We start from the raw sequence: 27,428 nt of genomic DNA on the forward strand, positions 1-27,428 counted from the left end.
AGCAGCAAATCTTAACCCAGGAGAAGGACCCATAGGACCTGCCTATTGTCTCTTCTTAGAATACAATAATGATGGCTGTAACTTCTGTTCCCACCACTATTCCTATTAACATCAGAAACACAAATGCAGTGTTTTGTGAAGTCCATGCCTTGATAGGTACTCCTTTCCAGATTTCACTTTCATGCTAGAAAGGTGACTCTCTATGCCCATTCACAATTCCTGACCAGCTTCAGGTCAATATACTAGGCCAGGGGAATCCAGGTGCCATCCTTTTATAGAGCTTAAAGCATCATAAATCACAGCTTGAACACCAGTGCATTTTGTCTTTATTGCTATTATAAACTTACTAACTTTAAGATGGTGCTTAAACAGCAATCTTTATTGAGATCTGTGATAGCAATTGGCAGGTGGAAATGATTATTTCAGTACTCAGATCATGTGAGAATTGGGTTCTTGCTATACCTACTTATTAAATTCACTCCCATTGGTCACCTCAATGATTTTCTTGATTATGCAGTTCTGTTCACCAGAGTATTGACAAGCTGGCCATTATGACATCCTATTGCTATAGTCAAATGCATGCCAAAATACAGGTTTATTAAACAGTTAAGTAGCAAAAACGATTTCAAGCCCATTGTGAAAAGTAGAAGTTGAGAAGAAATAAACTTACATAGTCCAGGGACATCTGGGTGGTTCAGTCGATTAAGTGTCCAACTTGATTTCAGCTCAGATCCTGATCTCAGGGTTGTGATACGGAGCCCCACGTTGGGCTCTGTGCTGGGCATGGAGCCTGCTTAAGATTCACTCTCTCCCACAGCACCCTCACCACCTCTCATGCACATGCATTCTTTCTCAAAAACAAAAACAACCCCCCCCCCACACACACAGAAGATAAAATCGCTTGATTCCACTAAAAATTTTTTTTAATACAGTCCATAGTTATATGGTAGTATTAAAAATAATAAAATGTTTGGAATGGGTCTGTTTACTAAGTGTGATGGAATATAAAAAAACAGACTTTTTTTCACATTAATCAATGTGCAAATATTGAGTTCCTTCGATTTGTCTAGAGTTCTCATTTTTTAAAAATATTTTATTTATTTATTCATGAGAGACACAGAGAGAGGCAGAGATATAGGCAGAGGGAGAAGCAGGCTCCATGCAGGGAGCCTGACGTGGGACTCGATCCCGGGACTCCAGGATCACGCCCTGGGCCGGAGGCAAACGCTCAACCACTGAGCCACCCAGGTACCCCTAGAATTTTAATTTCTTTCTTTTTTTAAAATATTTTGTTTATTTATTCATGAGATGCACAGAGAAGAGAGGAGAGACACAGGCAGAGGGAGAAGCAGGCTCCATGAAGGGACCTCAATGTGGGACTTGATTCCAGGACTCCAGGATCATGCCCTGGGCCAAAAGCAAACGCTCAACTGCTGAGCCAACCAGGTGTCCCTAGAATTTTAATTTCTAACTATTCTAGCATACTTCATTGGCTAAGTGAAAAGTGTTTGAAATTCTCTAAGAGACAGGAGAATGTTTGGTCAATTTTTTTTTTTCAATCTTTGTTATTTATTTCTGAGAAGGAAAACCTGCTCCAAAGGCTTTTTCACATTTTATCGATTTGTATATTCATAACTATCAAAATAATTTCTGTGTGTGTGTGTGAATAACTTATTCTTCCTTTTATTTACTCTTTCAGAAAAATCATTGACTGCTTGCTAGGTGTTCAGCTCTGTGCTAGGCCCAAGAATGCAGAAATGAGTATGACTGTTTCTGCCCTTGAAGAATACCTCGAGGATTTCACAGTATAAGGGATGGGGTGTGTGTATGTGTGTGTAAATGACAAACATCTAAACAGATTATTGCAGTGCCATGCAGAAGTAGAAAAATGAGCCTGGTCTGTAGGAGCACTGTTGAGCTCCAGTCCTGCCTGCAGATAGGAAAAGATTTCCCTGATCTTGAGCTGGACATTCATGTGTGTCCAGGGGCTGGCAGGAAGGTGCTGCAGGCCAGAATCCTGAGAGGCCCTGGTGTGTTGGCCTCCAGTACGATATTCAGATAGCAGATACTTACACTAACGGATGACGGAACAGTACCTATGAGTTAGACTCGCCATCAGCAATGGCCTGCTGAGGGCTCCTGCCACACTTTTGCCCCCAATTATGCCCAAATCCAGGGTCTCTTTTTTCCCTACTTCTCTTCCCCATAGCGACTGGACTGTGGGCTACTCTGGGAAGGGAGGGCCAGGGTCTCTGGAATCCCCTTGCAACTCTCCCAGGACCCTGTTAGAGGGCCATGACCCATAGTTTCAGAAATATTCTTCTGTTTATATGAGCTCTTGCCCCTCAACCCCCAACCCAAATTTAGTTCCGAGTATTTTTCCAGAGCATTCAAAATATAGAGCAGAGACGGCAGGCTTATTTCTGCATCAAATTTCAGACTTTCATTTTAGGTTTTTTCCCCCCTGTTTTGTGGTCATAATAGATTATTTTCGGAAGCTCCCAGGGAATCCTGAATCCTGTCCTTGTTTGGGGGAGGAGGAATTAGTTTTAGAACTGAGTGGCTGTATCCCTCTCATCATGTTAAATGGTTTCAAGACAAAACCATTGGGGAAAAAGAGCTCTGTATCGTTTGCCACAGCAGTGTGAAATCCCTGACCCCAGTGCTGCTGAGACCAGAGAGAATGATTGGTGGACTCTCTGGGTGAGGGTGGAGACACTTAGGGGGTAGAGATTCCTTGAATTCAGTACCAACTGATTGATGTTTTTCTATAAATTCAAAGAAATGTAAAAATAATCAGGAAAAATTTTAAAAGCTCCACATTCACCCCTCCAAGAATATTTTAAGGGAGTCTTTTTATACCAATTCCCAAATGGCAAAAGACAAGCGATGGCAAATAAAATGTCAGCTGGAGGGGTTCCTTAGACTGGGTACACTTGCAGCTACTAACTACTATTTCCTGCTCACGGCAATGGGTACGTTTCAGATTTGAGCTCCTAAAAGCCATATTGCTCAAATAGAAGTGAAATTGGAGTTCAGTGTGGTACCCCAGCACACTGAAATAGACTTGTGTCTCATTGTCCGGATGTCTGTGTGACTTAGGGTGCTATGAGATCCAGATTCAAGATGTCTGCAGTTACTACCAACAGTGTTGCTAAGAGGATGTCTCCTTACCTCTGAGTAGGGGATAGATGATGGCTATATACAGAGCAGGGTGTGATTTCATGCTAGAGTTCTTTTCTTATCTGTCTTCTTAGTAAACTGATTGTTGGATCATCCATTTCAGAGCATTTGGTCTGGTTTTAGAGAACAGGAGTCTCTCTGGTAGTGTTTTGGATGACTTCATTGTTTCATGGGTCCACAGGGACTGTTACAAGAATCAGAAATGTTGAAATGGAACCTCACTGACACGTTAGCAAAATCAGACAGCTGTTTAACTCTTATATCAGTTGTTTTGCTCGCTTTGCTTATGTTTATTTTAACAAACCCCAGGAGTCGGTGTGTGTGTGGGGGGCCTAACTAATAGGAAATTTTTGAAATCACTATGTTAGAAATATCTTGCATCTCTACTCGGAACCCTTAGAAATGCAAAACAATTTTCATATGGCATCTTTCCATATAGGGAGGGTTTTTTTTCTTTCCTGTAAGTATATAATTCATTTTCATAAAGTGATTTACAGAGTTTGAGACAATATGTAGTTTTTGCTTATCAAAGATAATTTTTGGAAAACTGAGAGGTCTTCACCCTAACAAGGTTCAGAGAAAATTGTCCTTGTTGTTTTCTGGTGATAACATGGGCAAGGACATTCTTCCTAAATGGGAGATAGGAAGTTTGTCTTTCCACCCAGAGGCTTTATGCTCCTTAGAACTGGCCTTGATTTTGGTCAAAATTGTATTCAGATTCCCCAGGCAAGTACTTAGAAAAGATTTACTTTGAGTTTTACTTTTTTTTTTCTTTATAAAATAGAAGAAATACATTAATTACATCTGTAGTTTGTTGAAGGATACAGATAATCTCAGAAGACCTAGTATAAATAGATGTCATAGAACAGATTAGCCTTCCATTAGCTCAGAACCAATGAGCTTTTCCTCATTTAGGGGAAGGATCAGCAATGTATGAGGGACAGTGTCTACATATGGGATGTGATAGATTAGATTTACTTGCATTTTCTCATGCCATTAGGAAGACTGAAATGCAGGACTATTTGAGACAAACATGATGAGAGCAGAACTCTTAGATGAGGCTTTATGGACCACTTTGCAGTCAATATGATTTTAAGAGGTCACTGAAACCCCAGAAACTGCATGGACAAGTGTTTTACTTCTGAGTTGCCATCCATTAAGTTCTTTCTCTGAGAGGTTGACGTTAAAATCAGAGGTATGATCTCTAGTTTAATTACATGGAGTCATTTTGTTTCTATTTCTGCCATTAGAATGTTCTTGTTCTACAGTGGCCTCCTTAACCTTGGTTAATGGGTACTTAATCTGGAATTCATGGGCCCTACAGGGAATATATTTTCTCTGACATTGCCTGCAAAATGTAGTGTGCATATGGGAGTTTTTGTGTGTGGTGAGAAGGCTCATCTCTTGCAATAGGTTCTCAAATGCTTTGTTACTGCCAAAGATTAACACAGAAGCCACCAATTTAGAGACTAGTCATTGTTCCCTCATTTGGGGGTGCATCCCCTTTGGTTTCATCAGCCTTTCCAGTCACACAACCCCTAGGTTTAGTTTGTTATTGCTCATGAAGCCCATGGACTAAGTGGTGACTCTTTATGTAAATTTAGCACAGGATTGATCCGTTTGGATTGCCAAGCTGGGAATCATCAGATACCACTTGTGTTATTTCTCCATGGCCCACTTCTTTGCTGCAGTCTGCCTCAGCTCTGGTCTTCAGACCATGATCATGGAGCAGTGATCTACCCATGAAAACCTTCAGCATGTTCTTATCTTTGTAACCAGTCTATCCTGAGCTGCAGTTGGTTCTAAAGAGGATTTTCCTTTCCTTTCCTTTCCTTTTCTTTTCAGCCTGAGAGAAAGTAGGCACCTGAGCCAGGAATTCTTTCAGAGGTATTCCGGGTATGTTCTTCCCATCGTTTGGGGAGATATAAAAACCTTCATTCTTTTGTTGGTTGTTTTTGGTTGTCCTCTTGTCTTCCTTTCAGCAAGATTTATTCTAGTAAAGGAAGGATGCTGAGAGACTGGGTGAGTGGGTGCTTGGGGGGACTCTGTTCCTGCCTGATGATCTTTTTAAAAAAGTATTGAGTGTTTTTCTTCTAATTTCCCAATCATAGTGTGAATTTTTCTCTGCCAGATGGTTTTTGGGGTTTTGCCTGGGCCCTGTGTGCCAGAGTCGGGGATTCATCTTGGCCAGACGCTGCCACATATTGAAGAGGGAGCCGTTTCCAGGAAAGCTCAGAGCTGTGGCTCCTAGAAATCTTTCCTTGATTGTGTGAGCCAGGCCTCGACACTTTTGACCATCTGGAAAATTTTGGACCCCGGCACCAATATCTGTCTCATACACATTTTTCTTTTCATTTCCTAAGTTCTCTTTTTAAAAAAAGTTCTTGTTCATTTGAGATATATGTTTATTGCTATTTTATCTACACACTTCAAGAGCGGTATGCCTGAGGGCAGCAAAGAAAATCACCAGGAAAAGAGTTGATGTACCCTCTGCGGATACACGTGGCTATTCTTTGTGCCATGATGGGGCTCGATAAACAGTTTTGGAATGAGTAACTCTGGAAACTTTTTACTGACACATACTGTTCATGGCAGAGTGTTTCTTAGCAATTTTTCAGGTACTCTTGAACAAGTAATGATTTCATCTCTCTTTAATTCACTCTCCATGGTGTGTGCTTTCTGAAGTGTGCATCTCTCTGTTGATGCTACATACAGTTTGACTCTTTGCCCCTGCTCTGTTTTGGCAGCCTCTCTCATTTACAGTGGCCATCAATTTGTTTACTTCTAGATGCAGACAGCTGTGCAAAATGCCGTGACGTAGAGTTTGTACAACCAAGCAATGTGTTGTTATGCTATAGCTGTACTTGACATCACTGTTCATTAGTACTCTACTTTTAGTACTTTGCATATGCCAAATGTAAAAAGTGATCCTAGCTGTATTGCAGAAATAGCACATGATGGTATTGCTCATGTTTTAAAATTTTTCTGTAAATTAGCTAGCTAAGTCCCTTTGAACCAAGTAACATATTCAGCCTTTTTAACTTTTTAGGTAACATAAATTGATGCATTTGCTGTGATAAATCTATCATTTAAACAAGTGTCTAGTACTCTGTTTGAACACAGTATTTTTTTTTTTTAAGATTTTATTTATTCATGAGAGAGACAGAGAGAGGGACAGAGACACAGGCAGAGGGAGAAGCAGGCTCCATGCAGGGAGCCTGACATGGGACTCATTTCCGGAACTCCAGGATCAGGCCCTGGGCCGAAGGCAGGTGCTAAACTGCTGAGCCACCCAGGGATCCCCCTGAACACAGTATTAAAGAAAGACAGATCTTTGCCCTATGGAGTATTTGCAGTCTCAGAGATTAAGACACACTCAACAGTTAATGAGTGGACATGGTATGTAAATACCATAACGTAAATTATTAATAGAATGAAGTGCTTTTGTGGTATTGGAAATTAGAAAATTAAATATCTAGTTGGTGCTCACTGAGTACCTACCATGTGCTGAGGCATGGGTATTGAAAGTAAAGTTTGTTGCCTTATTATCAGCGACCTGAGAGGCTACTGTGATAAGTGACATCGGTTTCATAGGCAGTCCCTACAATAAAAGGCAGAGATACATGGAGATCAAAGTGGACCAGCAGCCACTGGAAGACAGAAAGCAGTCCAGCTTTGAGTGCTCTATCCCTAGTGGCTATTTAGACTCAGATCATAGATCTAGGCCATTTAGTCCTCCTAAGGATTAGGCCTGAGATGTTCTGTTATTCCCAGTGTATTACTCGATCTGTGTCTTGCCAACTAAAGTCATTTTTTGTGCTTTCCCTCTCATCACTCTCTGGTGCTCTTGAGTGAGTTCAACTTTTTAAAATATGTGCTTCTTGGGTCTTGCCTCACCCTCCTATAGAGAAAGCCAGTATGAGACAGGCTTATATGAAAGCATCTGTTCAGTATTCCTTTGGCACCCTTTTGTTTTTCTGTGTTCACGTTAACCTACCTTGGCTGGTGTGCTCCCAGAAGATATGGTGGGACCCACTGTTTCCAGCTGTCCTCGTAGATGCTTCCTGATGGTATTAACGGTGACAGTGGTAACTTACAATAGTCCTTGATCTGCTGTCACAACTGGTCACAGTTTTCTTATCCAGGCTTGTGGTTCTCTTCCCTGTTTTTCTTTTTTTTAAAGTAGGTTTATATACAAATCAGTTTTTATTCTTTGTGTTCTCTATGCTTCACTTTTTGGAAAACCCCTTCCAGCTAATAGCTGGGATGATGAAAGCACTGGCAGCTCCCCTTGGCAGCCCCCTTTCCCTTAGCTTTCAGCACTTTTCTTTGGCAGAACTTGCTTAATTTTGTAGAGGTTGGAGCTCACCTGGAAGAGAAGAAAGTGCTCTCTCTGGCAATCTGGAGGGATGACCTTCTCCCAGGGGATTCGGTATCCCACTTTTTACCTTAATCATTTGCCTTGAAGGAGAGGACAGTCCTGAGGGAAGGTAACTTGTGTTCTGCTGTTGCTAACTTTGAGAAGAAAAAAAAAAAGTGCTCTGTTTATTTGTGTTCCACTATTACTGGGAGCTGAATCATATTTTGGTTGAGATTAGTGCGGGTTGAATTACACAGGGTAGCCATTTTTGTAGTAAAAAAATGACCAGATATTGGCAGTATCATCGAGTCCAACCTAATATATCTTATCCATAGAATCTGAACTAACTACAGCTTCTCTTAATGAAGACGTGTGAAAAAGTATTCCAGATGCTGCGCTAAGTGATTTTTTTAATGGAAAGCCACTGTTAAGATTTCTTTCTGTTCCTTCCTAGGTCACTCTGCACCTAAATCCCATCTCCTCAGTCCACATTCATCACAAGCCTGTCGTGTTCCTGCTCAACTCTCCACAGCCCCTGGTCTGGCATCTGAAGACAGAGAGGCTTGCAGTTGGGGTCTCCAGACTTTTCTTGGTGAGTGTTTGAAACTCTCCCAAAGTGTCCTTAGCATAAGGATACAATGGTCCCAAAACTTTTACAAGTCTTTAAAAAATTAAGGCTTATTTCATTGAAACAATACCAGAGTCCATAGTGTGTTAAATTTGAAGAATGCTCCTAGTGGTATTTGGATGATGGAGATAAGCAGTCACAGAAGACAAACACTGCAACTGCACATGGGTCTCTATGGCTGGAGGGTCCAGTCTAGTTTTCATGTTAGAGTCGGACCTGCACTCATACTCTGTGTGGCCCGGGCTTTGGTCTCAGTTCTGAGACTCCTCTGGTGGCATCAAGAGTAATGTAAACATTGTAAATAGCCACTAGGTGTGTGGTCTCTGGCCACAAAATAAATACACACAAACCCATTCTATTTGTATATAACACAGGCCTACATTCTGATATGAGGATCTGTTTGTTGAGAAAGTGACACAGAGCGTTCCAAAATGAAAACATTTGTATTTTATAAAAAAGCTGGAACCCAGCTCTTGTGGAAAGATCCAAATATTACCTACTATTTGTAAATCATGTCCTTTTGAGTTTGCCAGAACATTCAAGTTTGCTAGTTGTGGAGAAATTGATGGGTTGTTTGGATGGAATTTTTGGGGTATGATATCATGTCTGATGATGAGCAACACTGCCCTTCATAGTGATAACTCATGTTGTCTATTGCTGGAGCTCCATGCTAATGTCCTTAACTGCAGAGCCTTAGGCTTTTAAACCTCTGCTCCAGAGCATCCAGAACAAGAAGAGGACTTAGTTAATAGTCTTTCTTTTGCATAGTGAGCAAACTTTGCCTAATTAGTGACTGTAAATTCAAGTGTATATTTTCTTGTCACTTGTATTTGAAGAATACTTCTAAAAATTCAAGGTACCTATTGAATAAAGTAGAAGCCCATAATCAATACAGCTAATAAGTAGATAGATAAATTAGTAAAAAGAGATAAGAGACAGCCCTTCTTTATTGTAAAATGCCAATCAATAATAATAGAAAGAATGGTGGAGTTAGAAATTCCTGAATTTGTAATCATCATAGTGAAAGTTTTTTGAGCAAGAGTCTTCAAAATAAGTTAAATTTAAGTAGGGGCACCTAGATAGCTCAGTTGGTTAAGTGACTCTTGATTTCTGCTCAGGTCTTGATCTTAGGGTCATGAGATCAAGCCCCACATCAGGCTCTGTGATCAGTGAGGAATGCTTGGGATAATCTCTCTCCCTTTCTCTCTCTTTTTCTTTTCCTCCCTCCCCCTGCTCATGTGCTCTCTTTCTCTCTCTCTGTCAAATCAATCAATCAATCAATCAATCAATCTTTAAAAAAAAAAGCTTAAACATAGCAAAGGTGGAGGGAGTTTGAGGAATAGTACATTTACATAGTCTCAAAATACTTAATAACAAACGAAAAAACAGTGCATACAGTGGAGATATCCAATAGAACCTCAACCAAGTGATCACAATTAACATCAACAATATGGTACAGGTGGACATGGTATGCCTTTAAATGTGATAACCTGAGAAAGAATACAGTATCATTTATGTTGTATTCTGGCCCAACATGCACCTAACCTGAATCTAGTCATGAGGAACCATTGGACAAAATCAAATTGAGTGATAGTCTTTCAAACCTTGGGACATACTCTATAAGCTCTTACCCCAGACTGGCTCTTTCATACTCATAATCATTGTCAATCTCCTGTAATAAAGGTATTTGTGATAGTAATTGTAATGGCTTTTATCATAAATTCTTATGCACATTTAACCCTTAGAATGCTGAGCTGTATTGTCCAATACTGAAGGCACTAGTTATGGGCAAGCTATTTAAATTTAAATTAACCAAAATAACAAATATGTTGGGGTGCCTGGGTGGCTCAGTTGGTTAGGCATCTGACTCTTCATTTCAGCTCAGCTCATGATCTCAGGTTCCTGGGATCAAGCCCCGCATCCAACTCTGCACTCAGCACGAGTCTGCCAAAGATTTTCTTCTTCTCTGTGCCTCCCTCCCCATGCTTGTGTGTACACACGCGCGCGCTCTCTCTCTCTCTCGTAAATAATGACATTTTTTAAAAAGATTTTATTTACTTATTCATGAGAGATACACACAGAGAGAGAGAGAGAAGCAGGCTCCATGCAGGGAGCCCAACACGGGACTCAATCCCGGGACTCCAGGATCATGTCCTCGGCCAAAGAAGGCACTAAACTGCTGAGCCACCAGGCTGCCCAATGAAATTTAAACACACACACACACACACACACACACACACACACACACACACACACACAAATATAGTTCCTTTGGCATACTAGCCACACTGCAGATATTCAGTAGTTGTCTGAGGCTACCACCCTGGGCAGGTTATGAGAGAGGGTATGAGCAAGGGCTTTGCCCACCCTCCTTTGAATGCAAGTAGTAACTCAAAGCAAATTATTTTATTTCTCTGAACCTGATTTTCCTCATTTATAATATAGGAAAATTAACAGTCCTGCATCACAGGGTTGTTATCTTGATTAAATGAGACTACATGTAACATGTTTAGTACAGTGCCTGATCCTATTCATAGACGTTACCCTCCTATTGTTATGACTATTTATTATCAGAGTAGAGAACACTTGGGAAGGATGTTGAATTTATATTTCTAATTATAAATGTCTGGCTTGGCCTGATGGAGATTGAAAGGAGTTCCTATTTCTCTGGGCTACAGGTTCAGATGTAAAGTGGAGGCCACACATATCATAGTTGTACTGGTCACTGTTGAGATTCTGCATGAACCTACCACTCCATGAGTTTTAATAGATAGTATCTTAGTTCTAATCATTATTTATTTGCTTTAGTTTTGTTTGAGATATATGAGAATTGTTTCTGGAGCATCAGTTTAAAATGTACTAACAATGACACAAGGAGATGGCTTTAGTAAACAATTTGACATCACCCCTATTTGGAATTAATGCCATGGAAGGAAATTGCAGATCAAACAATGAACTTAAAATTACCAACACAGGGGAGACAGCATTGGGGGAAGCCAAGGATTTAAATTTGGGGACCCTTGAACTCTGCTGAAAGCCCCAGCAGGATTTCTTTAGGGAGAATGGTTTTCTCCTATCTGCACATTTCTTCAAGGTGGAACATCTGTTGTTTCTAGAGGTTCTCAGGTCAATGGATGAGTGATGCAAGCTCTCTCACAAGCTAGGTAAGTCTCTCTAGGAGAAAGAGTGTGTGAAGTGAAGAAGGCAAGGCAAGTTCTTCCCTTGCTCTGTGTAGCTGGAAAGGGATTTCAGGGTCTGCTTATCCTCTGGACAGCTGTTGCAGCAGAGGGATCTGCTGCTAGATGGAAAACCAGTGGTGAATTCTGTTTATCCATTTATAGTAGTTAAGAGTTAAAGTTTGGAGATAAGATAATTACATTATTTTATAAACACTTCAGAAGGCCCATGGAATTTTCAGAAGCTGAGGCTTAGCCATCTCCATCACTGTCTTCTTCCAAGTTATCAAGCAAGTGCAAGGTTGCAGAGGATGGGGGGAGGGGGAAGAACGGCGGGGGGGGGGGGGGGGGGGGGGGAGAAAGAAGATGAATATCTCCAGCAGACTTCCCACTGAGCACAGAGCCCAACACAGGGCTCAGTCTCACAACCCTGAGATCACAACCTGAGCCAAAATCAAGAGTTGGACGCTCAACTACCCAGGGACCCTAACAGGCAGTCTCTTGATTCTTAGTATAAGATGTATATATAAGCATTACTGTCTTAGAACTGTCTTTACTTCCCAGGTAGAGTTACAATACTAAATGACTTTGGGGTTTTTTTGTTTGTTTGTTTGTTTTTGTTTTTGTTCTTGTTTTTTTTTAAGTAGGGTGGTGAGAAAACTTGAAGCAATGATATCTTCTCCTCTGTTCAGGATGACCTTTTAATTTAACTTGACACATCTGCATTATTATAGCTACCCAGATTTAAAAAGAGAGCCTTTCATAATTAGTTAACAGGGACTAGTCACCCATGGGAGTGACTAAAGACATTATACTTTAATAGTGTCTGATAAATGTATCTGGCCTTTTCTGTCAAATCATTCTAGTCCTTCTTATGATTTCACAGTATAAGCAAGAAGGAACAGGTCAGGCAGGGAGAGAGTGGGATTGAGTTTCATCTGTGGGTGCCGTTCCTTTATCTGGTTGTTTTGGAAATGAGAGTGGAGTGAGGAGTGATTGTTTCATTGTCAAGTAGTGAGTCTTTGAGTATGAGTCTCTCACACACACACATACATCCTTGTGTGCATGAATGACGGAGTTGTCACAGCTGTATAGATTTTCTTTTGTAGGGTATATGGATGGCCCAGAGGATATTGAGTCGTTAGAGTTGTCCCTCAATGCAATTAGAAATAGGAATAACCCTAGTCTCTCAGTCTGTCATGTTGAAATTACAAAGAAAAATCTCTTAGGAGGACCACAAAAACTCATTCTTATTTATGCAGTTATTTCCACACTGAAGAAAAAGCATAGCGCAACTGGGCAATAAATGTCTGAACTGTCAACTTGAGTTTGCTTAAAAAGAAAAAGAGATTGGACAATGCTAGATTGTCTTTAGAAATATGCTACAAAAAAAAAAAGAAATATGCTACAATTTGAATAGACCTTTCAGTAAAGAAAAAACACGAGCGGCCAAAAGCACATGAAAAGATGTTCAATTTCATTAGTCATTAGGTAAATGCAAATTTAAAACCACAACAAGATTCTACTTCATACCCACTAGGATGACTCTAATAAAAAAGGCAAATAATAACAAGTGTTGTTGAGGTTGTAGGGAAACTGGAACCCTCATGAATGGCTGGCAGGATGTAAAATGGTGCTTTAGAAGACAATTGGCAAAACATATGTCTACTGAAAAACTTGCCCACAAATGTTCATAGCAGCATTATTCTTAACAACCAAAAAGTGAAAACATCCAAATATCCATCAACTGATAGGTGGGTTAAAAAATGTATATTTATGCAGTGGAATATTATTTGGCCACTAAGAGGAATGAAGTATTGATACATAGCACAACATGGATGAACCTTGAAAACATTATAAGTGAAAGAAGCTAGACACAAAAGGCTACATGTTGTATGATTCCATTTGTTTCCAGAACAGGCAAATCCCTAGAGACAGAAGTACGTCAGAGATTACCAAGGCTGGTGGGACATGAGAATGAGGGATGACTACTAATGGCATAGTGTTTCTTTTGGGAATGGCAAAAATGTTCTGGAATTAGATAGTGATGACTGGACTACAACTGTGATTATACTAAAAACACTGAATTGTACATATTAAAAGTCTGGATGTTATAATAGGTGAATTATATCTCAATTAAGTTAGAAAAAAATTTGCTTCAGCACTCTTTTTAAAGATTAAGGTGTAAAAATCAGTGGGACTGGATTTAAAAATGTATCTTTTTACTTTATCCCATGTATCTGATTTCGTTTGGTTTTAATCTTGTTTTATTGTATTTTGAAACTGAGTGCATCCTCCTGCAAGGTCTACAGACACAGCCTTGGGACAAGCAGAAACTCTCAAGACGAGACATGAAATGTCTAATCCAGAGGCCTTGGCCAGCCTTTTAATGTCAGGCTTAGTTGTTTTACGTGCTTATAGGGAAGAAAGGCATCTCAGATGAGGAAAGTCAGAAAACAAGCAGCAACTTCTTCCAATTTCACTCGTTCTTAGGATTACTGTGCTGCAATTTATGTTTTCCAGACATTTACATTAAAAAGAAAGAAATGTATGTATACGTGTGTATGTTTGAGTAGAGGTATGGAGTGGGAGAAGATATTAGTTTCTAAGGTAAGATTTCCAGAGTTAACAGATTTATAGGATGCCCACTAAATTTAAAATTCAAATAAACAACAAATAGTTCTTTTTAGTATGCCCAATACACTATTTGGGGCATACTTATACTAAAAAATTATTCATTGTTTATCTGAAACTCAAATTTATTTATTTATTTTTAAGATTTTATTTATTTATTCATGAGAGAGAGAGAGAGAAAGAGAGAGAGAGAGGGGGGCAAAGATACAGGCAGAGGGAGAAGCAGGCTCCATGTGGGAAGCCCGATGTGGGACTCAATCCTGGGTCTCCAGGATCACACCCTGGGCTGAAGGCAGGCGCTAAACCGCTGAGCCACCCAGGGATCCCTGAAACTCAGATTTAACTATCTGTTTTGTATTTTATGAGGCAACCCTGCTCAGAGGTAACTCAGGTTTTTGTTTCTGCTGAACACCCTGGCCTGCGTATCAGGAGGTCTGAGTACTACGCAGTAGTACTGCCACTAACTAGATCTGTGGCATTGGACAAAATCACTTCACTCCTAGGGTCTCAGTGTTCTTATCTCTGAAGTAAGGAGGGTGGTACTAGCCAGTCTCTAAAAGTCCTCCTGGCTTTCAGACTCTATGATGCTTTGATAATACGGCTGCTAGATATTATATCCCAATTTAATTGGAAACAGAAAATGGTAATCTGAACACTGCCTCTTCAGCAAATCCAAGTAAATATCAGGGCAGGGCAGCTGAAAAAAAATGAGAGAAACCAAACACTATGCTATTGGCTTTGGAATAAAAACAAATCAAAATTTAATCCTAATGAAAAATGTAAATTAATACCAGGAATACGCTTACCATTTAAAATCTAGTTTTGTATTTCTGAGAGGAGGGGGAGGGGTGGGTGAAGAAGCTGGTGTTGCCAAAATCTGGTTTATTCCTTTTCCTTAAACTTGGGGGGAAAAAGATCTAAATATTTTGGGCCTCTGCCACCAAACCACAGGCAGTTCTCTGGTCTGCACTGCAGTTTGGATGACTGACAAGGCTCAGTGAAAAACAAGTGCTATTTGTTTTCCTGTGCCCAGTATTTAACTGGAAATCAGAAGGCGAAATTTCCAATCAGTTGTTAAATAGCCCCAGATGTGTGCTTAGCTCTGCTCTAGGAAGGGACATGCACAGCCTATACCACGGCACATGTCCACGCATTCCTTTTCATGACTCCAAGTGATGTGTAACCGAGAGTTATATCCAAAAATGCCCTTCAAATAACTCAGACATTCAAGTTTGGTTGTGGAGGAGGGAACTTTAAAAAAAGTTCCTGTATCCTCCACTACGTCGCATTTAAAAATCTGGAAATGATTTTTTTCCTTTTCTAAATTCCTCCTTTCCCTTGTTTGGCAGTTTTCCCCACGTTTAGAAAAACATGAGATTAGCATACCTGGGAGCCTTGTTCATTCATCCAACACTCGGTTTGTAGTGCCTGCAGGATGTTGGGAACTGGGGCTACGTATGGAGGGTTCCAGAGAGAAATGGAGTGGACCGCCTACCCTAGAGGAGCTGCCTGCTAGAGATGGTGAAGAGATTGGGAATTGCAGTTCAGTGTAAGAAGAACCGTGGTCGGATCCTGAAAATTGGGGAAGATGAGAATCATCTTCCAAACGCAATGAAGGCAGCTCCCTCTGTGAAGCTAACTGAGGTGCAGCACGGGTCAGAGTTGCAGACACGAGCGCAGCTTTTTGCTCAACTGGAATTGCTGCTCCTATATCGTAGGAGCGTATATAGACTAGGGATTTAGATACACCATTTTGGATTTTCCAATGAGGCTTTCCCCAGATAAATTCTCTCTCAAAGGCAGATTAAATAACTCAACATTTCAAGATTGGTTCTTCTTCTTTCTAAAAAAACGTCTCTTGTGGAATGAGTCACTGTGCCCTGTGGGATATTCCAAGTGGTTGTGTACCATGCATTTTTGTTCCAGAGACTGCTTATCTGTTGGTTTTGTGGCTTGTCCATAAGAGCCCTAATTGTAAGGGGCCTGATCCTCTCATGAACTAGGGTCAGTCAACTACCATATTTCCTAGGAACGCGTTTCTGGTCCATTTGTGGTAAGAGAGCTCTTCCTAAATGTCACTGTGGCAATTAGAGCATTGGAAAGAGTCCAGTTTCAGCTGGTAATCCTGGTTCAGAAAGAGTTTCTTGGAAGACTTCCTAGGATTTATCTTACTTGCTGGGTTCAGGCTTGTGAATGTTGCCAGCAAGTGGCCCCTTGGCCTTACGAGGTCTGCCTGGGTGTAGTCTTCCTTCTGATCAAGACATCCTGTCCTGGAGGGTTCACGCAAGCGTAGACTTTTCCTGGCTCTGCTGGACTTGCTGTGTCATGTCTGTGTGCAGGCCTGGGGCCCATCTCTGTGAAGGCTTTGGTTTCATTCAACAAATTGAGGTTAAATAAACTCGATTTCACTGAGGGGGGAAGGCTGGTTTCTTCGTGTAGAGTTCCATTACATGCTGTAGGGCGTTAGAGTCTGAGGCTCATCTGGCAATCTGATGGATCTGCCCTTCCCAAGCTTTGGGCAATTATATCAAACGGTACATCGCTGGTGCCCTTGGTTAATGTGGTAAGCAGCCTCCAAGGGGCTGTTTGGTAGAAAAAGTGAGTGTTTTGTTAAGGGAGGTTGCAGAGTATTTTTTCATGTAGTAGGAGGGAGAGAAACTTGTCTCCTGGGAGATTGTGGTGAGGCTGTCTAGAAAGCTCGTGGCTGGGCCTTGGTCCTCTCAGGCCCTGGGCTAGCATTCTGCACAGGTGGCCTGCCCTCCTCATCTCTGACGGGGACTGTGTGACGGCCTGACTCCTTCCCGGGCACAGAGTCCTTGGGTTTACTTGAGGCAGCCCAATTCTGGCACTTCAGACGGCCTTCATCCAACCCCTGGCTTAGAAGCTGATTTCTGCAGGAGAAGAAAGGGCCTCTTTGGCCTTCCTTGTTCCTTTGCCCAAGGTAGAATGTGTATCCCGAGAACGGTTTTTTTTTTTGCTGTTGGTTTTTGCCCCTGGTGGTGACGCTGTATCCTCACATGGCCTCTGAATGCCATTGGGCCAGGGAGTCCTCTTCACTCTGCTTCTGGCTTGTCCCATTGGGGGTGCTGAATGACAAGGCTGTGATCCTAGGACACAGAGTATACCTAGAACTCAGGGGCTTATCCATCTGCCTCCTCTGCTAAAGGCCCACAAAAGGCCATTTGATCTCTAGCCCTTCCATGTTTATCACAGAGAGCCTGTTCTGGGCATTGTATAGTTTCTGGCTGATATAGGCTGCTGGGTAATGTTCAGAGCTACTGTTTGGAGCCAACACTGCAGTGGTTATTATCTCCAGTGTTCTATTGCTAGGAGGCTAAGGTGGGGCTCTGTCTACCCAGCTCTACTGATTTCTTGAGAGTAGCTGACTACTCCATGGTAGTGCAGTAGAAATAGCTCTCCAATGGGCAAGAAAGTCTGTGGTTCTGTTGTCAGCTTTGCTTTCTATCAGCTGTGTGGCTTGGGCAGATCCTGTAGCTTCTCTGACCATTAATTTCCTTGTCTATAAAATGGAACTTAGATTATCCATCTTGATAAAGAGGAACTCTGTAAAGGGAATTCTGAGAACCTCTTTGGAGCCAAGCACTTGTAAAGTTCCATTTGTGCCCTTGAACCTGGGTTGCCAGATTGGATGTAACTTAAAAGAATCTTCCCTGGTGAGGGATTTCCCAGAAGCACATTTGGAGAGCAAAAACAGATTGAGGATCCTGGTAATAGTAATAATGTCAACGTTTTATTCTTTTCTGGAAAAATGCCCCCCTCCTTTTTTTTAGAGAGAGAGAGAGAGAGAGAGAAAGAGCACATAAGGGGAAGAGGGGGCAGAGGGAAAGGGAGGATCTTAAGCAGGCTTGGCTTGATCTCACAACCCTGAGTTGGTCAAGAGACGCTCAACTGACAAAGCACCCAGGTGCCGCTGAAAAATGCCCTTTAGATGGCAAGTGCACTTTAAATTTTGGGTCATGCTCATCCTAAAATCCTGAGAGATGGATGAAAAAGGGTAAATTTAGGAGTCTGGAGAGCTCATTTTATAAGACCATCGAGGGTCCCTGTGTGGCCTCAGGTTCTACTTTGGAAAAGTCTACATTATAAAGCAGTCATGCTTCATTAATTTGTTAACCTGGGTAGACTGAGTCTGTCTTTCAGGTGGAGTAACATATTTTGCTCCTCTTTGTATATTCACATATACTATCATTTTTGTAACATTACCATGGGAGATTAGAGTATTGCTTTTTGTAGTGGCTCACGTTCAAGTTTGTGCATGTTTATATTCAGAGGGGCAGCGTCTCAGAGCTTTCTTCTTGGACATGTGTAAACATGTTGGGTGTTAAGAACAGAGGCCAGCTTCAATCCTTTAGTTCTTTATGTTTCAGCAAAAATTAAAATTAAAAGCAGAGGGTGACCATCATGAATGTTTTGAGAAAAAGTGTTGAGTGTTTTAATCATTTTAGTAGAAGAAAGTAATCTGGTTGTAGATACAAAATAAAAAACACCCAAGAATTTTTAAATGGTTGCGTGGATTTGTGTTTCTTGAGTATACCATTGGCAGATACCATAATCACATGGCTCATGAATATGTAGCATTACAAATTATGACTGTAGGTTAGTGGGCATGGAAATTATTTCTTTAAAACAAACTTAAAAAAACATTGAGTCATGATATATGGTTAATAGAAAACATGTTTCAGATCACATTTCATATCACGTGGCTTTGGAGGAAATAGGCAAGCACAGCCCTCCCAGGAATTGGGTAGGGAGAGCATGTGATTTTCCTCTTTCAGAATATAGGGTTTAGTCCTCATTTGGGAGGTAAATATTTCAGTACTGTTCCAGTATTTTATGTAAGTTTGTTTTTACTGGACTTTGTGCACGGAATACACCAGAGCATAACCTCAGTGCCTTTCTGTGTGGGGACTGTTATGAGTTCTAGGATGCATCTGCATAGATCCTAATTACATATAAACCTAAATTCTAGAGAAATTCCTATTTTACTGTATCTATGTCCTTTTTTCCTCTAGAATGGAACTAGTAAATACTTGACACAGCAGGTGTTTTGGAAATACTGTTGAATTTTTCTTTGCTTTATTTGTTTTTCTTATTTTGCTCTATTTTCCCAAGCATGCAACTCCAAAAAGAGATTTGTGTGCACAGGAGTCAAGGAAAAGGAGTAGTAATCGTAAAAGCTGGGGGCAGGGCAGGACAAAAGACAGAGAGGAGATGGTCTTGATTGTCTACGTGCTGCACTTTCACCAATGCCAAAGTCATGTGAATGTGTGAAGCTGGGTGTGAGAGCAGAGCAGAGCAGGGCAGCCAGCCCCAAGGAGCTAATACAACCTGAGTAGCAGGCACTCACCCAACCAGTAACTCAAGCTCCAAATGGACCACAGCTGAGATATAGGGTTTGTTTGTGTGTGATTCCTGGAATAGATTTTCCTTGGGGATGTCAGCAGGCTTTTCTTTATCTTTGGGTAGCTGTGGCTCCTCTGATTTCACAAGGCCCATTTCTTTCTTTTTAGATGTGCAAGATGATGACTCCATCCATGACTTGGTCTTACCCTCTCCCTCTTGGCTTTTTTTTTTTCTTCTTTCTTTTTTTCTACCAGCACAGAGGAGAGGATTCTTGCTTGATCTGTACACAATCCTGTTCATGCTTAACAAAGATTATTTGGAATTTAAGTAATATTTGTATCTACAGCCTAGAGCAGTGATCTTCAAATATGTATTGGAATCATGGGAGTGGTGGGAGGAAGGTTATAATGCAATTTCCTGTAGCCTACATTCCTACTCACCCTGGAATCTTCAGGATGATTTTACTGGCCTAGGGATCACACTTTGTGAAGCATTGAGCTTGAGGTGGCTTCTTGACATTGATTTATGTTCTGAGACCAGATCAAGAAGCAGAGGGATAGGTGGATATTATGAGTGTTTCCTTAGAGTCATATTGGAGGAGATTCTAGAGCAGTGCTGACCAATAGAAATAAAATGTAAACCACAGAGGCAATTAAAAAATCCTCCATTAGTGCATTTTAAAAGGTAAAAGAAATAAGTGAAACTGATTGTAATGGCATATGTAATTTAACCCAGTATAACCAAATAATATCATTTAACATGTAATCAATAAAAAAAATTGTTGAGATTTCTTTGCTTTCTTCTTGTGCTATATGACACAGTACAAAGTCCGGTATGTATTTTACATTTACAACACAAGTCAGTTTACCTAGCAGTATTTCAAGTGTTCAATGGTGGCATGTGGCTAGTGGCTACTATACTTGACAGCTATAGACAAGTACAGCCTGCCCTGAGCCGCTGGCAGACACATGATTGATCATCATGTTGACTCCTCCTCCTTTCTCCACTACTTCTGTATATGAATGCCCTCAGAATCCTTCTCCATTACAGAAATTTAGGCAGGTAGTACCAAACGGTTGGACCTCAAGATCCATTCATTCATTCAACAAACACTTTTTGAGTATCTTTGCTGTGTACAACACTATTTTAGGTGCACAGAATACCCTCATGAACAGGCCAGACGAAGATCCCGGCCTCTGAAGAAGCTTACGTTCTGGTGGGAGGAGATAGGCAATAAGTATAATAAATAAGTAAATTATATGATAGTTTGGTAGGTGACTGTTCAATCTAAGAGCAATGAGAACATGGAAAGCAGGTTGTTGGGGGGGGATCAGAATTGTTAGAGTGGGGCTGCTGGAAGGTTGGATTGTAATTTTAAATAGGCCCCATGAGAAGGTAACATGTGAGTGGCCTTAGAGGAGGGTGAGGACAAACTTCAGATGAGACTTCTTTATCAGGACCATTCATCTGGGAGCATTCATTATGAGGTGAGGGCAGTGAAGCAGGAGGAAGGGCCCAGGACGAGGGGAGTCCTTAGGGTATAGCACCACCCTCTGCAAAGTTTCTCTCTCCCCCCTCACTGAAGACCAAACCAACTTGGGGGAGGCCCAGAGGGATACTGTGATGCAACCACCGGGCCTCTGAGTCAGCTGGTGTGCTGAGTTAAGTGCTAAAACAGAAAACCTCTGTTCCAGGAAAATGGTGACTGCACCCATCAGCCAGGATTTGTTCACTTCACTTGGGCTTGGGAGATAAATCTTGAGGCTTCCGTGGATCTGCTTAGGACTTTAAGAGTTAAAGCTCAAATGCAGGTGTGGAAACAAAAGAGCTGGTTGCCTCTTTGGCTTTTTTCTTGCTCTTTTTGGACAAGGTTGTTGAATCTGATCCAGAAAAAATAATAAACTTGGCTCTCGTTGCCTCGCCGTAAGTTCTTGTAATAAAACTCCCAGCACTGGCAGATAGAGTAATGTTCTGCTCTTTAAAACAAAATCTGGTAGCATAACCAGAATCTAAAATACAAATGTCCTACGTGGTTGAAGTAGGGAAGAGCACTCAGGAGAGGAGGCGGCCCAGTGTGCATCTCGGCTGCCCAGGGCTTGTTAGCAATAAAGTGCTTCACGTTTGCCCCTTCAGCAGACGCTTGCTAAGGATCAGGATTCTTGTAGCTCAGCCCTCCATTCATTCCCACAGGAAGATGTTTGTCATGTCAGAGGACTGGGTTTTAATTAGCAAGCAGGAGGAAAGTTCACTGAATTTTGGGGGGAAGACATGGAGCTACTGAATGATTTAATAATTGGTTTTTAGCTGGAGTTATTGGGTGAAGAAGCAAATCATGGGGTTTCAAGGTTGGCTAAAAGATCATTTCCTGGGCAATGAGGGAAGTAAGGAGTTGGGGTGACAGGAATAGAGAAATTATAGCATATCCTTTCCTGTAAGTAACAGAGTTGAGTTCTAATCAGCAGGCAATTAGCAAGTCCCTGCTTGGTGCCAAGCTGTGTGCCAAGCCCGGGAAATTTGAAATGAACAAGGCGCTTTCTTGGCCCTCAAGGTGTTGTTCTTTTGCCAGTTTTGCTGGTAAATGGTCACAGTACATGGGAGAGAGGGGCTAGACCAGAGGTGTGACAACTTGAGGAAAGGAAGGGAGTCTGCGAAGCTTGGGAAGAGCAGTGCAGGTGGGGAGCAGGATGTAAAAAGACTGGGGAGCCCGAAGCAGCAGGATGAGTGATTCCATATGGTGGGAACCTGGGGGTGTGATACGAAGTGGGGCCGGCAGAGGCCCTCTCTGGTCATATGCCATCTTAGATGCTTAGATACTGTCCTGCATCATCATGTGTTGACTTTTTTAAGAATGATCTCTCAGGTGCCAGGGTGGAGGAGGGAGACAGGATTAGCAAGTCAGAAGATATTGGAGGTGACTGTAATGGTTGAGATACAGGTTGATCTTAGGGCCAAAAGTGCGGTGGTAGGATGGCAAGGTGGAGAATGTGGGATAGAATCAATAGCTTTAGAAAGTTTCTGCCATTTTATCCAAATATAAAATCCTTGTTCTTAACATTTTTAAAAACAATTCCATATTCCTTCATGTCGTCATTTTCTTTGTAATTGTGATTGTAACTCCTCCTTGTATGAGAAAAGGTATTTGTTTTTTGTTATTCTCCTTATATCTGTGTTCTTCCACAGACCTTAACCCAAGCCAGACTCTAATAAGGGGACCATACCATGAAGATGAGACTGGGGGTAGGGCCCTGACTGTTAGAGTGATGACAGTGATAGATCTTGTCTTTATTTCAGCAGGACTCTGGACAGGTTCTAGCATGATGCCCTTAGAGATAAGATGAGGGCGGTTCTATGGGGTTACTTTGTAGTGGCTGAACAACCCGGGACCCCAGCAAGTGCTGTTTAGCATACTTGGGTTAGCCCTGGGGTGTACCTGCAAGTCCACAGACCTTAGCCTGGTCTTATTCCACTGCTCAGGGATTCAGATGAACGTGTAGAAGACACACATAGGAAATACAGCGATGTTGACAGCTAACAGAATAAAGATGTGTTTGTGTTCTCCACAAACTTCAAATATGGGTCTAAGGAATAAATATAAGACTTTGTATTTGTATGAAAGAGGTACTGGTATAAGGGAAGGATGTAAAAAGCCTCACCCTGATAAAATAAAGACCTGGGTATTTAGGTGCCACCATCTCCACTGCCCTGCTCTGAGCTGCCACTTGTTCTCCCTGGGTTTATCACAGAAGTTTACTCCTGCTCTTGTCTCCCTTCAGTCTAGACTGGCCATAGCAACCAGAGTAATTCTGTTAAAGCACTTGTTAGATGTTTTCATCAACTCTCAGTGGTGAGCCATCTCACCCAAACGGAACGTCACAAACCCTTACCAGCACGGTAAGGTTAGGTAAGGGTAAGGTCAGGTTGGAGCTCCTGGTCTCCCTGACCTCTCTGACCTTCTTAGCTACGTGTCTTCTCCCCCAGCCCAGAGCCCAGTGCTCCAGCCGCACTGGCTTCCCACTCCCACTCCCCATTGCCAGACCTCCCCACTTGGTGTTCTCTCAACCACAGATGCTTTCCTTCTGAAGTCTGCAGAGCTTGCTCTCTTTCAGGACTTTAGCTACTCAATGACTTTCTCAGTTGGACTTTCCCCTTGACAGCATTAAACCTTCTCCTCTTCTCTCTCCATAGCACCTCTTAGGATATTACGTATTTTACTTAGTTATTTTACGCCTCTGACTTCCTTACCAGACCGTAATCTCCACAAGGATATGGAGTTCTGCGTGCCCCCTTCTGTACTGTTACCCCAGCATCTCCAACAGTGCCTGGCCTAGAAGCTCAATAGATACATGTCACATGTATTTTTAAAGTATAAATTAATGAATAGGAAATAACAGCAGGGTTCAGCTGATAGAAAAGCTAATGTGATTTTGGGCCTTATTGTGTCCACATAGGTGTAGAAAGAGATTTATTGTAAGGAACTGACTCACTCGATTATGGAAGCTAGCAAGTCCCAGATCCAAACAGTCTGTCCCAGTTTGAATCCAAAGTCCAGGAGGCTATTACTGAACCATGAAGAGCTGATGTCCCAATTTGAAGGAGACGAGTTTGTCAGGCAGGAGAATTTTCTCTTAGACAGGGAGGGGTCAGGCCTTCAGCCTATTGGATGAGGCCCACACACATGTTAGGAAGGACAGTCTGTTTCACTTAGTCTCCTGATTTAAATGTTAATCTCATCCACAGATACCCTCACAGAAATACTCAGAATAATGTTTGACAAAGTACGTGGGCACCCTGTAGCCCAGTCAAGTTGACACAGAATTAACCATTATGGTGCATCTGTCAGACCGCACCCCAAACACCAAGCCTTGTCCCAGGCACCACATTTCAGAGCCCATGCTGGTTAAGATCTGACAACCACAGTATCTGGGGAGGACTTGAGGGGGCTGGGAATAGTGCCCTGAGGATCTGAAGTCATGATCAGGCTCAAATGACATCTTCAGACATTTGAAGGCTTGTCTCATGGAGAAAAGAAGAAGAAATTCCTGGTCTGGAAGGCATAGCTCAGATGTGTGGGTGGAAGGTAAATCTTACAGATAGAACCGAAATCCACCTTGGGAGCTAGTGAGGTCTTCCTTCTGGCAGGGTTAGTGCCATACAGGCCAGCTATGACCAGGAGTCCGAAGTCTCCAGTTCTGGTCTTGCTCCAGTGCTGATTCTCTGACCTTGGGTAGGCCAGTAGCTTCTCTGAGGTTTCTTCGTCTCTACTGTAGAAATCATAGTAGCCTAGCTCTCAGGTCATCCCAAGAAGCAGATGGAAAGAACATTACCTTCTAAAGCTTGGTGGGGGTTGGGGGAGGCCTTTGTCGGCGTCCAGCTTTGTCGGAGCCAGGAGAACCGGTGGTCCGGAGGAGTGCTGACTAACCCCTAGCCACAGCAGGAAATTTCCACTGACCTGCAGTCAGGGACACTTCACTGCCTCTGGCAGCTTTGCTTTCTTCTTATTGGAATGTGCCTGAGGAGTGGCAGTTAACTCCTTTTCCAAATTCCTCAGCTGTGAGCGTATGAACCTAGTTGCCTCTGGCCCGAGAGAACGAGAACGCAGACCTGAGCAGGGTTGACGTGGAGGGATCAGCCAGGAGTTGCCCCTTCTTGAGGAATCTGCTTTGACGTAGTATTGCTCTTCTGTGACTTGAGGGTACATTTCCAAGTTGCTCTCTATTTCTTCTCTTATTTACACTGTATATCCCACGTTCCACTCTGAAGAAACACACTCTGTGTAAAATGTTTAAAACTCAAGTGCTTGATTTTATGGCTGTAGCATGAAGGAGGACAAAAGGAGTGGAACCTCCGGGGATGCCTGCCTAAACATTCAGGACGGTGCTGGCAGAGCGACAAAGGCCTTTGCACTGTTGTGGGTTTTTTCGGTGACAGCCTTGATAAAAATGACTTTTTAGCACAAGTGCTTTTCAGTGAAAAGAAGATTTTACTACAGTGCTTAAGTCATAAAACTCAGATAAACCCTGAAGTTCAGTGCTGGTGAGTTGCAAAGCCTCGGAGGATTTATATGTAGGTTGGCATGGTTCTTGTTTGGCAGGTAAATGGTTCAGGAACCTTTTCTTATGCAAGGCATTGTCAAAACAAGGTTGAAGCTGAACAGTCCCCACTGGCTTTGCTTTATATAAAACTGGCATCAGGACCCCACCTCATTACCCCACCTCATAGCACTTGGTGGCACCTGATACATAGTAGGTGTGCAAGAGGTGGTAACTAATGAAGAGGTCATGGCTTATGTCCAGCTTAGTAATGATTAGCTCTGGACTTCCCGAGCCAATACAAACCAGGAAGTTTCTCTTATTATTTATTAAGTGCTAAACAGCTCAACTTCTAATATAGAGAGGGTTGTCAGTTTAGGGATCCAATCTGGGGATCCCATAGATGTTTGAGTGTTACTAACATTTGGTCAGTTCAAAGTATAGGCCAGGATTTCTCAGTCACAATAGTATTAACATTTTGGATAATTATTTATCATGGGGGCTGTTCTGTGCATTGTAGAATGTTTAGCAGCATTCCTGGCCTCTCTTCACTGGATAGCTCCTCCTTCCTGGTTGTGACAATCACAGATGTTTCCAGACATTGCCAAATGTCCCTTGGGGGACAAAATCACCCCAGGGAAGAGCCACTGATGTAGAGAAAGCTGCAAGTTACCCACGCTGTCTCTGACCTATAATAATGCTTTTTAAACTATCGGGTTACTCAGTACCCGCTAAGGTGGGGCTTCTCAACCAAGGCTGACCTTTGGAATTGCTCAGGGAGCTTTAATATATCCAATGTCTAGGTCCCATCCCAAAGATTCTAATTGGTCTGGGGTGTAGCCTGGACCTAAGGATATCTGGAAGCTTAAATGCTTCTACTTTTCAGCCAAGAGTGAGACCACAGCATTAGTAGGTCATGGAATCAATTTGGGGAAAAACTTCTTTCCTAGCGTTTAAAAAAATACAGTAGTACCTCTTATCTGCAGTTTTGCTTTCCATGGTTTCTGTTATTGGTGGTCAACTGCAGTCTAGAAGCAGATTATCCTCCTTCCAATGAATTGTCAGAAGGTCAGTAGTAGCCTAACACTGCACCACAATGCCTATGTCATTAACCTCACTTCAACTCCTCATGTAGGCATTTTTTTAAAAAAAAGATTTATTTATTTATTTGAGAGAGAGAGAGAGAGAGAGAGAGAGCATGAGCAGAGGGATGGGCAGCAGGAGGGGAAGAGAATCTTGAGTAGCCTCCTCGATGAACATGGAGCCCCATGTGGAGGTCAGCCTCATGACCCTGAGATGATCTAAGCCGAAATTAAGAGTCAGAAGGTTAACCAACTGAGGTATCCAGGCACCCCTCATCACATAAGCATTTTATTATCTGACATCATCATAAGAAGAAGGACAAATACATTAGAATAAGACACTTTGAAGAAGACAGACCACATTCACATAGCTTTTATTTACAACATACTGTTTTAATTGCTCTATTTTATTAGTAGTTACTGTTGTTAATCTCTTACTGTGTGTAACTTCTAAATTAAACTTTATTATAGGTATGCATGTGTAGGGAAAAAAGCATGGTATAGGGTTCAGTACTGTGTATGGTTTCAGACATCCGCTAGAGGTCTTAGAAGATATGCCCCACAGATAAGCGGAGACTACTGTACATATATATAATTGAATAGAAAATATTAGCTCAATAGTTAGGGTAAGTACTATTTTGTATGTGCATTAAGCCTGAAAATACTGCTGTAAGTAATAGAACCATGAGCAAAATCCCTGCCCTCACCTGCTTTTAGTCTGGTTATTTATAATCCCTTCAGAAATTGTTTTGCTTTTTGTTAATGACAAGTAGTTAATGTGAAACTTAATACATTTGTAGTTGTGTGACTTGGGAATTTATGAACCTTTTTGCTGACAATTTGAGGTTTCACCCTGACATTAATGAAATCAGTTATTTTTATAAATGCTAGCCAATAAAGATGACATACATATTTTCACCAACTAAATTTGATTGCAGTGCAGCAAGATGATAATTTTCCTCTTTTTGTATG

General features: G+C 41.8%; 1 protein-coding gene across 7 annotated transcripts in view; it reads left to right on the forward strand.

Moving 5' to 3' along the window:
* TGFBR3 (transforming growth factor beta receptor 3) overlaps positions 1 to 27,428 on the forward strand; it is a 194,757-nt gene that overhangs the window by 112,952 nt on the left and 54,377 nt on the right. For 6 of the 7 annotated variants that reach the window (XM_025417676.3, XM_025417675.3, XM_025417678.3 and 3 more), the window contains one exon: positions 7,998 to 8,135. In XM_025417676.3, the coding sequence (XP_025273461.1) occupies positions 7,998 to 8,135 (138 nt within the window). Of the gene's footprint in view, positions 1 to 7,997; positions 8,136 to 17,493; positions 17,710 to 27,428 lie in introns of those variants that run through there. The other variant, XM_049111689.1, reaches the window with a different exon arrangement.

This window comes from Canis lupus, chromosome 6 (assembly GCF_003254725.2).
Source record: "Canis lupus dingo isolate Sandy chromosome 6, ASM325472v2, whole genome shotgun sequence".
In the NCBI taxonomy this organism is placed as follows: Eukaryota; Metazoa; Chordata; class Mammalia; order Carnivora; family Canidae; genus Canis; species Canis lupus.